The sequence below is a fragment of the Apodemus sylvaticus genome, chromosome 10 (assembly GCF_947179515.1).
Source record: "Apodemus sylvaticus chromosome 10, mApoSyl1.1, whole genome shotgun sequence".
Taxonomy (NCBI): domain Eukaryota; kingdom Metazoa; phylum Chordata; class Mammalia; order Rodentia; family Muridae; genus Apodemus; species Apodemus sylvaticus.
Window position 1 is genome coordinate 38,225,024 of NC_067481.1, and position 18,273 is coordinate 38,243,296.

The window sequence follows — 18,273 nt, forward strand, 5'->3', positions numbered from 1 at the left end:
ATGCACAAGAAATCTTCAAAGTCTGAGTTCAAAGATCCAATGTGAAAGTGGAGCCAAAAAGCAAAACCAAAGCCGAGTGTGCCAAGCACCTCTTCACCTCAGCACAGGGAAGGCTGAGGCAGGGAGATACAGCAAACCAAGGGCCTGACCCTGTCTCCAAAGCAGAAAATGAACAAACAAAAAAAGAATATTTGTTCAAGATCAAAACATTCCATAGAAGTCCAAAATATATGTTATATGTTATTACATTAAAATTTTTAAATAAAATAATGTTTGTTCAAACATATTTTAGAATGGATTATTTCTGCTTCTGCTACAAATCGGATTTAACAATTAATAATCTGACTTTTAAATCCAAGCATGAGTTAAAATTTAACTGATCCAAAGCCTACACTATTTCTATACAAAATTAATTACAATTGAAGTCCATCTACACAGAGCCAATCCTTCACTCCTTCAACACCCGGTCTACTTCCTGGTCTTTCCGGTTCGCAGCTGTTCTCTACAGACCAGTCTGCCATTTGAATGGAGGAAACATCAAGTCTAAATAATGCAACCCTGGCAAGCCTGGCTTGCGGATTTGATCTCCTCTGGTGTCCTCTGGCCACAGTGCAGCAGGTTTACCCATAACACTCCCTAAGAGTTATGCTCTTCCTGGACAGCCAGAAGCCAAGTCTCTAAGACTCAGAAAAGAAGCCTACCTCAGGACAGTGCACACCAGGTACCCACCACAAAAGTCAATGCGAGCTGAAATAACTGGACCACAAGAAACAAGGATCCCCAAAATGTCTAAATGCATTTGAGGCAAACCCTCTACAAACTGGAGAAGTGCAAACATATAAATTCTACACACTCATAAACAGTGTAGTATTCACGTGGGGATTTTTGTTGTTGTTGCTGTTGTTGTTGTTGTTTTATGGGTATAAACAGCAGCCTGCACTCTTCCAGAAGCCTAATGGAGTCATCGCCCTCCGGTAATGTAATCCTCTAAATTGGAGCGGATTAACTTTTTATATATAAATTGTGTGTGTGTTTGCATGCACAATAGAGAGAATGACGTGACACACACCTGCTCCACAGCACTTGACAGAATGCACGATGATTGAAATGAAATGCAGCTCACTAAATCCATCGAATACAAGAACTACTGCAATCCTGTTGCAGAGTCCTCTTGTTAAACTCCTTTTATCCTAAATCCTTTTAATTCTGTTCTATAACACTAAAACATTTATAAAAAGCTTAAAATCCTAATAAATCACACAATTAAAGTAATGAAAGTGGGCCTGCACACCAAGTCACCAACTCCTCTACCACTCAACAAAATTCAAAACAGTTTGCTTGTCAGAAAACGTTAACTAATATCCCCCATCAGGAACACCACTGTAAACTCATTTAAACCAAAGAGCTTAAGCTCATAAATCAGCCTTGAGATCTCAAGACATCAACTGGAAACAGCTTCTACCTTAGTCTGAAAGCAGATCCAGAGGCAAATAAAACCCCAACTGGTGATGAAATATTACGCCTCTCCCTTTTGATGTTGAAGATGATGTCCTGCATATAAAGACTTTACACAACAGTATGTCCTCGCTAATAAATTTTTACTGTGAAAATCTTTTCCAGAAGTATTTCTTTGAACAACTAAACTCATTTAAACCATTCAGCTAAAACATCCTAAAAGCCTCCCGACCTCTGCTCTTAAAGGCAGGGTTTCATGCTGCCCAGGCCGTCTTCAACCTCACTCCATGGCTCACAGTGATGCTGGAACACGAATCATCTTGCTCTCACCTCCCACACTCTCATGGTACTTTTATTTTTAGCTGAAATCATTTTCTTTGTAACAGACATCCCCACATTATCCCTGAGGTTCTTACAGATTCCCTTAATGGGAGCACTTCAGTCATGAACAGGATACACAACTTCAGATGACTCTATAGTCAAGAAACTTTTGTGTCAATTTGGAGGCTCTCAGGATTTTTGCACTGTACAATTTCTATTTTCTTTCTTTCTTTTTTTTTTTCTTTTTTCTGAGACAGGGTTTCTCTGTGTGGTCCTGGCTGTCCTGGAACTCACTCTGTAGACCAGGCTGGCCTCGAACTCAGAAATCCGCCTGCCTCTGCCTCCCAGAGTGCTGGGATTACAGGCGTGTGCCACCACCGCCCGGCCCAATTTCTATTTTCTTAACAAATTTTCCATAAATAATCTCCAGCACAAATTGGATAGTCCTCATATTTTTGTCCTATCTAAACAGGAAGATGTTGAGTGAGCAACTTTGTTCAACAGAGAAGAGAGGGATGATGGATGAAGGAAGAGGGACCAGAGGTTCCATGGATCTGGACAAGGCACAAGAGAGCCTTACACTATCCAACCTAAATATGATCACAAAAACTGCCTTGGCACTTGCCCTCAATATTCAAAATATATGCATAGATTTTAGCCTCCCAGTGAACTCGAACACTGTAGTAATGCAGACACAGACTTCAAAGTCTAAGGGCTGATGTGAGGGTCTCATGTGATGTTGCTCATGTCCCCCTTAGTCCCTAAGTATCACTCAGGCCCAAAATATGATCTGTTTGAGCCCTCAGCATATAAGGTGTCCTTTAACCCACTGAGGTACCCTGTATTTCACTCTGACAACCAGGCCTTCCTTTACAGACAAGACTTGTTACAAATTCAAAGCCACCAAATCCTTCCGCTGGTATGTAGAGGACTTAGGTAGCTGATCATGAGAGAAGGTTAACAGCTTCTGCACATTGTTGTACAACAAACACCACATCTGACCTTGAGCAGCTCAACTCTGGTCTCTGACTACTGAGAAAAATAGGGAGGGATGAAGAGGAAAATGAACATCGAACTGCTCTACGGGAAATGTAAGCCAAGTCACTGACAAAGGCTAATTACTCAATTCTTTACTGCTCTTGTACAAGGGAATGACCACCAATATATCCCACAGGCTCTCTATGACTGTTGAAAGGCGACATATGCCAGGGGTGAAGAGTGGGACTGTATAATGCCAGCCCTGCTCCGGCTCTGACCACCGTGATCTTTTGATGCCTATCCCCACTATGCGCTCTGCACCACACTGGGCTTTCCCAGGCTCTCCAGCTTCACAGCACAGCCCTTTCTACTCTTTGCTCAGCGATCTAACTTATGTCCTAAACATCTTGGCCAAAGCATCCCCAAGTCAGAAAGGCCTCCCTGTGCCCCCATCTCTCACCACATTCTATCTTTGAAGCTCAATTTATTTCTTCACGGCACCTGTACCTCATACTGCACACATTATATTGTTGATCTACTCTCTGTACAGCACACCCATGTCACAACAGCTATATTCACACCTAAAGAACATGTTCAAGCACATCCCAGGGGAAAGGCATTATACTCTTCAATGGAAAACTCCTCGGAGATAGAAAGGAAAACTGTCTGGTGTTTATAACCACCCCCAAAATAGGAAAGGCAGTTTTCTCTAATATGAAAGATTATCAGAAAACAAAAGAAAGCAAGCACTGGAGATGAGCTGGGTGGGAAAGCAAACGACTGAGAAAGCTCTGGGTTTTGTAAGTTCTGTCTTCAGAGATAGAGGGGAGGGGATAGAGAGGCATGCCTGCCGTGGTGGCTGGAACATGCTTAACCTAGGGAGGCACTACCGGAAGGCGTGGCCTTGTTGGTAGAAGTGTGTCACTGTGGGAGTGGGCTTTGAGACCCTCCTCCTAGATGCCTGAAAGACAGTAGTCTTCTCTTGTTTGACTTCAGAGCAAGACATAGAACTTCCAGCTCCTCCAGCACCACGATTGCCTGGACACTGCCATGCTTGCTGCTAATAAACTGAACCTTTGAACCTGTAAGCTACTCCCAATTAAATGTTGTCATTTGTAAGAGTTGCCGTGGTGATGGTGTCTCTTCACAGCAATGGGAACCCTAACTAAGACACCTGTCAAAATTCAGACTGAAGCCAGGCATGGTGGCTTAGAAGGCCAGCTCACACTCCCCTCCTCAAAACAAGCTTGAAACTATGACACACAAAGCTTTGCATCTCCATGCTACAAAGGACAGTTAGAGTGAACAAGTAAGAACTACTCTCAGTAGTCAGGGGACACTAACAGCAGATGAACGTGCTAACACAGAGCTGAGCACACTGTGAGCAGCAGATGTGCCAGACAAAGGCTAGGAGGCTGGAAGCCCTAGCAAGAGAAACAGGAGCATAGGCGAACTATGAAGTGGACAGAACATCAGTGAGTCACAAAACATGACCACATTTAGGTAAAGGGGGAGGGCTGGAGAGATGGCTCAGCAGTTAAAAGCACTGACTGCTCTTCCAAAGATCCTGAGTTCAAATCCCAGCAACCACATGGTGGCTCACAACCATCTTTAACGAGATCCGACACCCTCTTCTGGTGCATCTGAAGATAGCTACAGTATACAGATATAATAATAAATAAAATCTTAAAAAAAAAAAAAGTAAAGGGGGAAAACAATTTAACATGCTCTGTAAAGTACACTTTTAGAAGCACCAAACTATGAGAAAATGCATGCAGAAAACACAGCAGACATAGGACCAGTGGTCAAAACACACAGGAACTGGAATCTGGGAATTATTGTTTAGTTGGCTGGTTTGGTGTTTTCTTTGTTTTGGGTTTTTTCTGGGTTTTGGAAGTAACAGTCTTGCACATACTAACCACACCTTCTACCACAAGGCTAAGGCCCTAGAATCAACACTTTAAATCAACAACAATAAACAAGCTATTTTAAAATGAGCAAAAGACCTGGAAAGTCCACGCCTTTGACCCCAGCACTTAGGAGACAGAGGGAGAGGGAACTATAGGCTTTCCAAGGCTACACAGCAAGATCCTCATGCCATTGTGGAACTGCCTATTACAACTGTAAGGTGCCCAGCACAGCTCCTGCAGGGGCCAGCACAGTGGGTGGGCAGGACATGCAGCAACAGCGCTCTCATTCATTACTGTACAACTAAAAAAGATGCTGTCGCCACTATGGAAGACAGTGTGACAATCCTTCAAAACTAAACATGCTCTACCACACGATGACTACAGCTTCCTGGATACTTATGGTAGAAGTTTGAATGCCTACAGTGGTTTTATTTACTCCTAACAGACATACTGAGCGAAACATGGATGAAACCAGCATGTCCTCCTGTAGGTGAATGGATAAACTGCCCCTGGTTGTGATGAAATATTATTCAGAAGTGAAAGGGAAGGGCAGAGCTATCAAATATGAAGCAAATATGCATTAACTACATTTAATTCTATGAAAGAAGCCGAGAGGAAAGCAAGTGTACTGAATGAGCTTGCCACGTGACATTCTGAGAAAGGCAAGACTATGAACTTATAAACACAATAAAAAAAATCAGTCAAGTACTTCGATTTTGGGGGGATGTACATTTACTAAAGTGCATGTGTTTACAAATGTTCCCCGTATGTGGGCAAAGAGCCTCAACAATGAAACCTTCAAGATCCCAAATGCTCTCAAGGCTGGGACAGGAAAATCACAAGTTTAAGACTTGCAGGAGTACAGAACCATCTCAACTCTGAACTGGGCAAGGGCGCATGAAGCTCACAGGTATAGATAGCACTTACCTAGATTCATAAGGCCATAAAGAACTCAACATCACTGAGAAAAGAAACACTGCTGGCAAAATTAACAAGATTTGTAATACAGTTTGTCAATATCTAATAAAACCAAGCATATACTTACACATCCCAGCAATCCCACTTCTAAATAAATATCCATGAGAAATCAGTACATTCATCAAACAGCACTAAAGACAGTTTAACATAACCATTAAACTGGAAATAACCGAAGTACAGCATATCCCAACAGTGGGAAAATACTCAGAAATGAAATGAGAATTAAAACCTAATACAGGGCTAGGGAGATGTCTCAGTCAGTAAGAGTGTTTGCTTGTACAAGGAGGCAGATGAGCGTTTAAAAAGTCATAGCTGTGTCTGCAGGTGATACCAATCAAGGCAAGTAAGCCCTGGGAACTCACTAACCAGTCGGCATAAAAGAACATCCAGCTTCTAGTTCAGGAGAAACTGTATCTTTAAAGAAGTAAGCTGAAGCATGACAGAGAAGACACCCAATGACCTTCTTAGGCCAGCATGCTAATGTGCAACCCCCCCCCAACACACACACACACATTAAAATGAAGGATTTTAAATGGTACAACAGATGACTCTCAAAAGCATGATATAAAATTTGGACAAGCATAATAACGTATGCCTGCAATCTTGAAAAGTTGAGGCTGGAGGGTCAAAGGACAAAGGGGAAATGAAAGAAGACAGCAGAGGTGGAGGGGCAGAGAGGAAAAGAGGAGGAAAGGAGGAGAAATGACTCAGCCGCCGATAACTCGTATCAGAACTTTAGTCCTGAAAGGAGACTCTGCTGCTTTACTAGCACTTGAAGACAGACACAGCACTACTAAACAAAACCAAGCAGAATCCGGCTCAATGACCAAGTAATGGTACAAAAATCAGACTGTGTGGATAAACTACTGCCTACCAACTGATGAATACTTGGATAATTGCCATATTCGTGTGCTACTGCTATGAAGCTCATGTATACATTCTTGAATGGACATATATTTTCATTCTTATATGGACATTATATTTCATTTCTTGGTTGTATACCTAGGGACAGAATTGATGGGTTCATGTGGTAACTCTATATATAACATTTTAAGGAACTTCAAACTAGCTTTCAACATAACTACACTAATGATACATTCCCAAGGACCATGATTGAAGGTTCCAATTTTTCCACATCCTTCCCACATGTTTTATTCTGCTATGTGTTGTAACTGTCCTAGGGCATTGCGGGTTGACAGCAGGACTTTGCAGTCATGACAGGCCTGCATGTTGAATGCGGTCATAGTGACTTAACTACATCTACTTGTTTGCTCATCAAACAATGTTCCTCAAATTCATTAATTTTGAGGTAAGTTTTATTTCAATAAAGGTCAATTTTACTTATTTTATACAAGCTATTACTTAGCAAATGTTGAGCTTCAGGTTTCATGCTTAGGAACAAGTCACAATAAACAAATACAGACTTTAGGAGCAATGAGATGTCCGCGAACCAAGACCAGTCTCAGTGAGAGCATTTAGCCCATGAGAGTCATGCGTTTATCTGGGTCGCTATCATGAAACCCACAGTAACATAGCAGCCACTCATTACACCTGCTTTCCTAAGACTGGACTGAGATATCCAATGTACAGTGTGAGTTCATTTCAAGCCACAAAAAAAGCAGTCAAACATCTCTTCTAAAGATTTATTAAAAAACAAACAAAATTCACTGCTGCGTTTGGGACATTTAAATGTAGTAATGGAAGACAATGGGTTCTCTGTGTATTTGTTCTCCAGGTTCTTTATGTTCACATTCCTCCAAATGTAACAGAGACACTGGAGGCATTTTACATCTTCACAGTGAAAAATAAATACAGACTAAACTAAAAAGACAGAGTTCTCTACATGAAGGCCCAGTTGGCCTGTAACTTGCTATGTAGACCAGGCTGGACTCAAATTCAGAGGTCTTCCAGGGTCAGTATACCCACTGCTATAATCAAAGATATTACTATATCTGGCCTCAAAGTAAAACCACACTAACAGGTAAGTATGCAATACTTAGAGCCTAGAAACACCTGGATTTGATAAAAATATATCCCAAACTAATGAGGATGCTGACACGGAGGCAACACAAGGCCTATGGGGAACGTGCACATGCAGCCCTCAGCGCCAAGAGCAAAGCGTTCCCACAGGTCACTAGGTTAGATAGAATCCTCTTCTAGGTCCCTCCTAGGAAGAGGGATTTTTACACAGTGCTTACATATGTTATACCTTATGTCAAAGCACATACCATGCCCCGCCAAAAACAGAATTGGCAAACATTGTGCTCAGGAATGCTATCCTCTGAACAGGATCAGGGTGAACAGAGTCACTGAAAGCATAGGCTTGGAAAACAGATCGTCCTAAGTGACTCCAATCCATGTGGCTTCCATGCTAAAGATGAGGTGTTAGAAACAAACATGCCCCACAGTGGATGCGGACAAGTAATCAGAGCAGAAAGCATGAGGGAAACCCCCATCTCAGAGTCAAATGTCAATAAGATTGTTCCTCCTCTTCGTAACATACTGCGGATAACTGTGAGCAAATGTCAGTTGGCCTACTTTTGGACGTGTGTGTGTGTGTGTGTGTGTGTGTGTGTGTGTGTGTGTGTGTGTTTGCATGCATTCGTGTGTTTAACCACATTTGTTTAACCATAACCATCAAAATATTACATCAAAAATATCACACCAACATTTCTTTAGAATTTAGTCATAAATTCTGACTTCATACAGCTGAACAAATCAAATGATTCTCCTTTGAACATGACAAAAAACAGATTTAACTTATAACTAATACAGCTGTATATAGAAGTTTTTGAGATCAGAAAACTACAGTAAGAAAAAAGTAAAAAAACAAGGAGTTATATGAAAGATGAAATGTAACAGGTTTTTGAAACAATGAAAAAATTCTGGATTTTGAAAGAGACCAGGGATCACAATATAAAAATAAGCGCACACACACACACAAGTCATATAACCAGATCTGTGTGTTAAGCACATAAATTAGTTTTACATATGCATGAATATATAAGTGGGGTGATCCGGCCATCCGTATCCTAAGCGGTTAGGTGTATGAGCTCAGTATCTGGGGACGGACAGAGGCAAGAAAGGGAGAGAGGAATATTTTCCCTGAAACACAGACTTACATGAACCTTCAATTCCAGAAGTTGAATTTTTATAACCTTTAGTTGTCAGTGTGATATGACAATAAGGAATTTATGCACGTTCTGCTCAGGCTCTGAAAAAGGTATCTCCTCCTGTTCTGTTCCCCAGAAATAACTCACTGTGTCGCTGTTGACAGTTTTTATTTTTGTTTTGCTCTTTTGTGTGTGTGTGTGTGTGTGTGTGTGTGTACTTACATAGAGTTCTTGCAGAGCCCATAAGAAGGCACTGGATCCCTAGAGCTGGCATTTGTGATCCTAAACTTTCACTAACACTTTCTCTCTTTTCCTTCCTTCCTTCCTTCCTTCCTTCCTTCCTTCCTTCCTTCCTTCCAGCTCCTCCTTCATGACTCTGTGAATTATAACCTTCAAACATGGACCAGAAGGAATCTCTTTTTCAAGTTTCTTTTTTTGGGGTATTTTATTAAGCAGTAAAGAAAGTCACTATCAGAAATAGTGCCTCCAGAACTGGAGAGATGGCTCAGCAGTCAAGAGCACTGGCTGCTCTTCCAGAGGCCCTGAATTCAATTCTCAGCAATCACATAATAGCTCACAACCATCTGTAATGGGATCTGATGCCCTCTTCTGGTATATCTGAAAACAGCTACAGTGTACTCACATAAATAAAATAAATAATTTTTTTAATATTTTTATTTTCTATATTCTTTGTTTACATTCCAAATGATTTCCCCTTTCCCGGATCCCCCCTCCCCATATGTCCCATAAACCTTCTTCTCTCCATCCCTTCTCCAATCACCTCCCTCCTTTTTCTCTGTCCTTATATTCCCTTCCCATGCTAGATCAATCCTTTCCAGGATTAGGACCCTCTCCATAGTTCTTCATGAGAGTCATTTGTTATGCAATTTGTGCCTTGGGTATTCAGAGCTTCTGGGCTAATTAATATCCACTTATCAGAGATTGCATTCCATGTGTATTCTTTTGTGATTGGGTTACCTCACTTAGGATGATATTTTCCAGATCAAACCATTTGCCTAAAAATTTTGTGAATTTCATTGTTTCTAATTGCTGAGTAGAATTCCATTGTGTAAATATACCACATTTTCTGTATCTATTCCTCCTTTGAGGGGCATCTGGGTTCTTTCCAGCTTCTGGCTATTATAAATAAGGCTGCTATGAACATAATGGAGCATGTGTCTTTATTGCATGCTGGGGAATCCTTTGGGTATATGCCCAGGAGAGGAGTAGCAGGGTCCTCTGGAAGTCTCATGTCCAGTTTTCTGAGGAACCTCCAGACTGATTTCCACAGTGGTTGTACCATCTTACAGCCCCACCAGCAGTGGAGGAGTGTTCCTCTTTCTCCTCATCCTCGCCAACACCTGCTGTCTCCTGAGTTTTTGACCTTAGCCATTCTGACTGGTGTAAGGTGAAATCTCAGGGTTGTTTTGATCTGCATTTCTCTAATGACTAATGATGCTGAGCACTTCTTAAGGTGCCTCTCGGCCATCCGAATTTCTTCAGGTAAAAATTCTTTGTTAAGATCTGTACCCCATTTTTTAATAGGGTTATTTGGTTCCCTGGGGTCTAACTTCTTGAGTTCTTTGTATATATTGGATATTAGCCCTCTATCAGATGTGGGGTTGGTGAATATCCTTTCCCAATTTGATGGTTGCCGTTTTGTCCTTTTAACAGTGTCCTTTGCCTTACAGAAACTTTGTAATTTTATGAGGTCCCATTTGTCAATTCTTGATCTTAAAGCATAAGCTATTGGTGATCTGTTCAGGAACTTTTCCCCTGTGCCCATGTCCTCAAGGGTCTTCCCCAGTTTCTTTTCTATTAGTTTCATGTCTGGTTTTACATGGAGGTCCTTGATCCACTTGGAGTGAAGTTTAGAACATGAAGATAAGAATGGATCAATGCGCATTCTTCTGCATGCTGACCTCCAATTGAACCAGCACCATTTGTTGAAAAGGCTATCTTTTTTCCACTGGATGTTTTTGGCTCCTTTGTCGAAGATCAAATGACCATAGGTGTGTGGATTCATTTCTGGACCTTCAATTCTATTCCATTGGTCCACTTGTCTGTCACTGTGCCAATACCATGCAGTTTTTAACACTACTGCTCTGTAGTATTGCTTGAAGTCAGGGATACTGATTCCCCCAGAATTTCACCCTATAGACCAGGCTGGCCTCAAATATGCCTGCCTCTGCCCTCCAAGTACTGAGATTAAAGGCGAGCGCCACTACCACCCAGCCTCAGTAAAACATTTCACACAGACGGTGTTTCAGCAGTTTCATCTTCCCCTTATTTCCCACCTACGTCAAATTTTTATTGATATAAAAATGCCAATTGATTGGTTATAGCTTTTGCATTTCTTTGACAGGTGATCTCATGCACCCCAGGCTGTCATACAATGATCTACATAACTGAAGATAACATTGAACCCTCTACACTTCCTGAACACTGGGATATTGTGTAAACTATATCTGGTTTTGAAGGACCCAGGGCCCCACACATGCTGGACAAGCTCACCACCAACAGAACCACACTGCTTTATGTGACTTTTAACTGAAAAAAATATAATGATTTAGACTCATTAAGAATGTACTGAGGGGCTGGAGAGTGGCTCAGTTAAGAGCACTGACTGCTTTGTCCAGAGGACCCTGGTTTGATTCCCGGCACCAACAAGTCAGCTCAAAACTGTCTATAACTCCAGTTCCAGGGGATTCAACCCTTTTACACAGACATATATACAGGCAAACAACAATGCCCAAAAAACAAATTATTAAAAACTATTAGTTTAAAAAATGTATTGATAGGTGGTAGTGATACACCTCTTTAATTCCAGCACTCCAGAGGCAGAGGCAGATGGATCTCAGAGTTCAAAGCCAACTTGGTCTACAGAGTACGTTCAAGGACAGCCAGAGCTACACAGAGAAAAGTTCTTGAAACAACAAGGAAGGAAGGAAGGAAGGAAGGAAGGAAGGAAGGAAGGAAGGAAGGAAGGAAGGAAGGAAGGAAGGAAGGAAGGGGCAGAGGGAGGGGGAGAGGAGGGGAAGGGGAAGGGGAAGGGGAAGGGGGAGGGGAGGGGAAGGGGAAGGGGAAGGGGAAGGGGAAGGGGAAGGGGAAGGGGAAGGGGAAGGGGAAGGGGAAGGAAGGGGAAGGGGAAGGGGAAGGACGGGGAAGGGGAAGGGGAAGGGGAAGGGGAAGGGGAAGGGGAAGGGGAAGGGGAAGGGAAGAGAAGGGGAAGAGAAGAGAAGAGAAGAGAAGAGAAGAGAAGAGAAGAGAAGAGAAGAGAAGAGAAGAGAAGAGAAGAGAAGAGAAGAGAAGAGAAGAGAATGCATTGGATCATGGGAGACAGGAAAAATGTTCAGTAGCTAAAAGTGCTTGCTGCTCCTTCAAAGGAGAGTTCCAAGCACCCACATCAATCAGACTGCTCACAGCTCCAGGAAATCTGACGACATCTTCTGGCATTTGTAAATAGTTACACACACATGGATATGCATATGTTTACACACAGACACAACACACATACACATAAGCAGTTAAGTCATTCAAAGAGCATACTGAATCCCTGATAGTGTCCAAGAAGCAGAGCAACATACTACACCAGCACAGAGAGGACCCACCTACTCCACCATGACATCACTACAGTGCTGGTCATACACACAAATCCTCTACAGCACCACAGTGTTGACCATTAACTGTTACACCCTTACACCACCAGTGCTGATTTCCTATGGGATAAAACCACATTCAACTGGTTCAGTTTTTTTTTTAACCAAAGGGCAGATTTTCCAAAGAAATTAGGCCTTAACTTCCAAGAGTACACCATATAACAAATATTCATTAGGACTTCATAACAAGCACTCTAATGAGGCACTGAATGTATCAGGCTGGCGAAATGACTCAATGGGAAAAGCATTTACCACACAACCCGAGGACCTGGAACCTGTAAAAAGAAAAAAAAAAAAAAAAAAAACTCCGACCTCCACATCTATGCTATGACACATACATCACATGCTTTTGCACATACACACACTATACATTGTCTTAAAAAAATGAAGTCTTCAAGTGAGCACTGAAGAGCAGCAAGCACTGTGAGAACACACACCTCACAGAGCAGGAGCAGGAGGGTCAGCGGGACAGGAATGTTCTAAAGGAGGAAAGTCACCAAGTATGGAGACTATCCTGAATTTAATCCCTACTACATATATATACATATACATATGTGTGTGTGTGTATATATATATATACACACACATACATATATATATATATATATATACACATGCATATATAATTGAAATTACTGTCCAAATAAAACTTGGGTGACAAAAGCATGCACTCCAATTGAAGGCAGTTCCCACAACTATGGCTCCACATCAGTACATTGAAGGTGCCCCAACACTACAAAGTGTACAAAAACAGGGAACAAAGCCCATATTCCTGACAGAGTAGCAGGATACATAAAAGGAAAAAGATGTCAAAATGTCTTAAGACTCTTCCACATAACTCAAAACCAATGCTTACGAAACTTGGAAATAATGCGATGACAACCCAGCAGCTGCTGGGCAGCCAAGCATTCCGGGAGAATAAAGACATTTCTCACACTGGGGACCAGCTCTCCCTAACTCGTGTTTGCAGGAAGCTACAGAAGGACCACCCCCAAATTTTAGGAGTGGAGCGTGATGGAACAACCCAAGGAAGACTGTTTATTTTTTAATACAAATTTTATGAGTTCTGTCCCATGTATTACATTTAATAAAAACAAATATTAAAACTTAACCAAATATATTAGGATAACATATAAAGAGTTTTTGTCAGAACATTTACCCTGTAAAACTGTACTTTAAATCTAAAAGAGTCTATTAGTGTAAGAAATAATTTATTGACCAACAAAGCAATTTAAAGCTACTTTAAGACAAGTCAAAGTTGAGAAATGTTGACTAGTAATTTAATAAACAAAAGAACTTTATAAATAAAATGAAAAAGGCAGAAGTCTGCTTCTGTTAATTACACATGAGAGAAAGAACAGTCTGTTATTGTTACAGTCCTTGTAGACAACCCTAAGTATTCCAAAACAGAGAAGGACAGTCTGTTAGAGCCTTCTCTGTCAAAACACTGCACAAAAATATAAATGCAACATAAGAAAAATACCAGAGAAAATCAAGGACAAGCAGGGAAGGGTGCAAGAAGGGGGACAGAGGAAGAGGGAAAAGGGAGATGGGGAGGAGAGCTGTACAGATGAAGGCTTTGAGGGACACACTGCTAAACTGCAAGGGGAAATCACATGACTACAGGGTAGTGTCCAGTTGTCTTTCCCGATTCATTAAAGAAAATCTAATTACATTATCCCTAAAATTACTTAGGCATAATCAAGCTCTAAGTTTTAGTAAGCATCACTCTCACCAATTTAGAAAATTAACAGCTACATGAAGTCTTAATGAGAATTCTTAATTTCAAGATAATCTTTCAGATGATAATAGAATTAAGATATTTTAGAGAAACTTTAAAGTGTCCCATGTGATTAATATAATTATTTGCGACATATGTAAAATGTATTTTAATGAACACGGGAAACAAGGAAAAAATAATTTTTCTGATCTCATAATATGAAAGACTCAGAAAATTATGTATGAACATACATTTGGACCTTTCTACATAAATATGGCACACGTAATATTTAGTAGTATTTTCAGGAAACATGGAGGGGGAATAGGTTCAATGAACACGGCATACACAAAGATGTCAAAAAGTTTCATTCTTTTCTACAATGACTATACACTAATATAAAATTTTAAAGAAGCACCACCTTTCTGCCACGGTGAAGGCTCTGACCCACAGCAGAGGCAATACTGAAGACCAAGCTCTCTGCGCCAGAGAGTCCAACTGAGAAGGGAAAGGCGTGTGAGGGGAGACCTGGGGAATACCCACAGAAAAAAGGATGCCAGCAGCAGAACAAAGGCGGTCCAGAAGGATGCCCAGAAAGCCAAAAGAGAAGACGGCTTGGAGAAATAGCTAGCAAAGGCACAGGCCAAATCGAGATCAAAGAGGATGGAGATAAATCAAAACCACAACAGAAAGTGAATAGCCATATTGAAGTGGTTAAGATTACCTATTTCCACTGCAACCGAGAGCACTGAGGGTTTGTTTTGGGTGCGGGGGGGGGGGGGGGGGGGGGGGAAGGAGGCAGAATGGACCTTTGCAGCAGACCTGGGTTATCACTTGTGCTGTCTAAAATCGACAAAAGATAAACCGTTTGACTTGCTTTTTCTTAAGGGCTACACTCACCCAACTGTGGAGCAGGCAAGATTCTAGCTGCTCGAACTGGGCCATGTCGTACAGAGAAGAGCTCCTGGGCTTCCCCACTGATCTGCATAACAAAAAGCAGAAAATATCTCAGTATATTAAACTGTGGATCACATAACAGAAAGCAGAAAATATCTCAGTATATTAAACTGTGGAGCACAACGCTTTTAGGCAAAAACAACATGCAAATTTTTTGTGATTAGCCAGAAGCACATACACATACACGCACACACATGTACACACACATACACACACTTTAGGATTATAGGCTGGTCATGCACATCAAATGCATCACCATCTTAAACTATAGTAAACATTTTCAGGAAAACATTAGAATTCATTCTTGGTATAAACTTGAAAAAAGTCTGTTCTATGAGTCTGTAATTTCTCTCCATTAACCCATGAGTAGTCTGTGCAGTTGCAGTGCTCATTCTCCATGTGAGGGCCAGGGAGCTAGGAGAGACTGCTCTGCAATATTCAAGTTTGGTCACTGCAGGCAATTATCTTTCCAGAATTGTTACACTGAATAAATCATTCAAATCTATCAGCTATATTTTTTTGCAATTACAAAAAGGGCTACTAAAAAACAAAACAAAAAACAAATAAACAAATAAAAAACCAGGACCTCCCAACTGCAACATTCTATAAATAAGAGAATAATAAAGTCGTAAGCAACTTTGAAAGTCATCTCTTTTATATAAACAAAGATCAACCACTATCACATTGTCCGTTCCCCTGGTAAGGTCAGAGTCAATGCATGGACATAAAGGCAGCAGTATTCTGTGTCTCCAAATGGCAAAGGTGGTTTGTTAGTGTGCACCAAGTCCAAAAAATGCCTTTCAACTGCTGGTTGATCTGACAAACAGATTAAAATACAATTAACAAATAACAACTTTCTAGGCTGACTATAGGAGGTATTAATATTGTCTCCAACACACTGCAGTAACTACCCAATTTTTGATGGAAAAATATATAGTATCACAAAAAAACTGTACACATTATAAAACTGGTCCTAAAGACTGAGGAATTCTAACAAACATAAGAAGTTATCTCATAGAAGTTATACACTGTTGATGTTTTAATAGGCTTTCCTCAACAAGTGGCTTAGACTTCCAAGAATCGATCCATTATAAAAGGTTGGCCAACTTTTCAAAGTAAACATGCATTCAGAGGAGCCTTTTACATAGAGAAAGAACTCACATCTTCCGTTTCTCCTATGTACCCTTCAGAGATGTGAGCTGCAGGGTTTTCCTTTCCTGTAAATATCCCATGAGGAGCCCCAGCCTAGACAGTGCTACAACAGCACCACCTACCCAGAAGTCAGCAGAGCAGGCCTGGGCTCCTGGGCTCCACAAGCCCTCATGGCTTTTGTTTCAATAACAAAACCCATGAGCAAAACACAGTGTGGCTCTCAAGTCTCCACTTTATAATAACAGATAAGAAGTAAACTGTTTAAGAAAACACTGGAAGAAATTATTTGGTGAAATTTTCCATCCAATGCAGCAATCATACATTTTTCTGAAATCTTAAAATGTGCCACGCCTTTGGTTTCTAGACACACATATGTAAATGGGCTAAGAAATGATATTGTCTACTTCTATTAAACTTGTGTTGTTAAGTTCTGAGTCCCCCACCTCTTGAAAATAAACAGAGAAGGGCAAAGCAGAGACTGTTGAGCAAGCAATTACATTTTGAAAATACACTAAAGATAAAAAATAATTAAGTCTATTTTCATATAATTAAAAAATTAATTAAAAATAAGGTAAAACTTAAAATTGTATAATAAGAATAATGAAAAATCCTACTTGTGAAATTTACACACATAACAACTTAAAATGTGAACACAAAATCCCTCCTGTTCTGTACTATAATTTCCATGTGCTGAACTGGCATTTAATTTCTGGCTCTATCTAACAAATTTCTAATGTTAAAAATATATAAACTTATTTCCCTGAGCCTCTGTGCTCCAATATACTATTGTTTTAAAATCTCTCAACATAATTACAATATAAGTTTGTCCTCATTGAATTTAATACACTAGAGCAGAAAACAGAAAAAAAAAATCTAAACATGAATCTTTACAGTAAAACAATTTCAAATTGAAGCAACATCCTTATTCTAACCTGAACATATCTTTACATGTACAGCAACAGGTAGAACAAAACCCAGGAGGAGAAATTGAAAATGTACCCCAACATTCACTGCCAAAGCCCCTGCACTGGGTCAGGAGCTAGAATCCTCAGGTAGAGCATAGGAAGGGAACAGAGGAGGCACAGTGTCACAGAGAGCTGGGGACAGCCTAGACACCAGATTCTATCCTGCTCGTCAGAAGCATAATTCTAACTGCAGAGGGTAAGTCACAAGTATCAGCCTCCCTGGAAAGAATCCTCCACCATCCACGAAAACCCTACATGACAGCAGTGAGAGCAGACAGACTACTCGGCATATCCAGACACAGACAGACAGGGATGGTTCCCAGCTGCCTCTAATACAACATCCAGCATGTTCGTGGGTAACTCTGCTTTCAAATAAATACCAAAACAATGTTAACTCAGCCAATACTACTTTTGGGTTTCCCAGAAAAAAGATCTTGGAAAATGGCAAAGAATCTCAACAATGGGGAGTGTGCAGCCTGAAGAGTGGGCTGCGAGCTTACTTCTACACTGAGCAGCCAGGGCAGGAGGGAGAGAATGGACCCAGAACTCTAGGCTAACAGCAGGGCACAGAGGAGACTGCTCCCTCCCGGAGCTCCTCCTGGTCTCCGCCTTTGCTCCTGCTGGCATTTAATTTCTGATGACAGACTTTTGTTGTTTAGGGCACAAACCGGACGTACCAGTTTGAAGGCACAATAAGGAGAACAAAGAATGATTTGTTCACACTGTAAGAAAAAAATCTTTTCCAACCATAGAAAATAGCTTTCACATGGTGAAAATATGCAAATTACATACCAAACTGGAAAGGAGTAGGGGAATACAAGTTTAGAATCTCACAACTCAATCTAAGGAAAAGGAAATTACAGCTCGAAAGACAGCAATCCACACACAGAATGATCTGTGAGACCTTTGAGAAAACTTTCAGAGATTCTAAAATCAAATGAAGGTCACCCAGCCAGAAGTCAGCCTGCTCTGAAATCTGGTGTCCCAATAACAACAGAGTGGCTCACTGGGAGAGCAACACCGCAGGGTACACAGTGTCCTGTCCTGCAGAGACAGAACTACAAATTC

At 40.9% G+C, this 18,273-nt stretch overlaps 1 protein-coding gene across 4 annotated transcripts in view; it reads right to left on the reverse strand.

Annotated features, from left to right (window-relative positions):
- The window catches only part of Bcas3 (BCAS3 microtubule associated cell migration factor), a 485,645-nt gene that overhangs the window by 427,319 nt on the left and 40,053 nt on the right, over window positions 1-18,273 (reverse strand). For all 4 annotated transcript variants that reach the window (XM_052197918.1, XM_052197921.1, XM_052197919.1 and 1 more), the window contains exon 6: window positions 15,032-15,113. In XM_052197918.1, coding sequence (XP_052053878.1) covers window positions 15,032-15,113 — 82 coding nt within the window. The remainder of the gene's footprint in view (window positions 1-15,031; window positions 15,114-18,273) is intronic.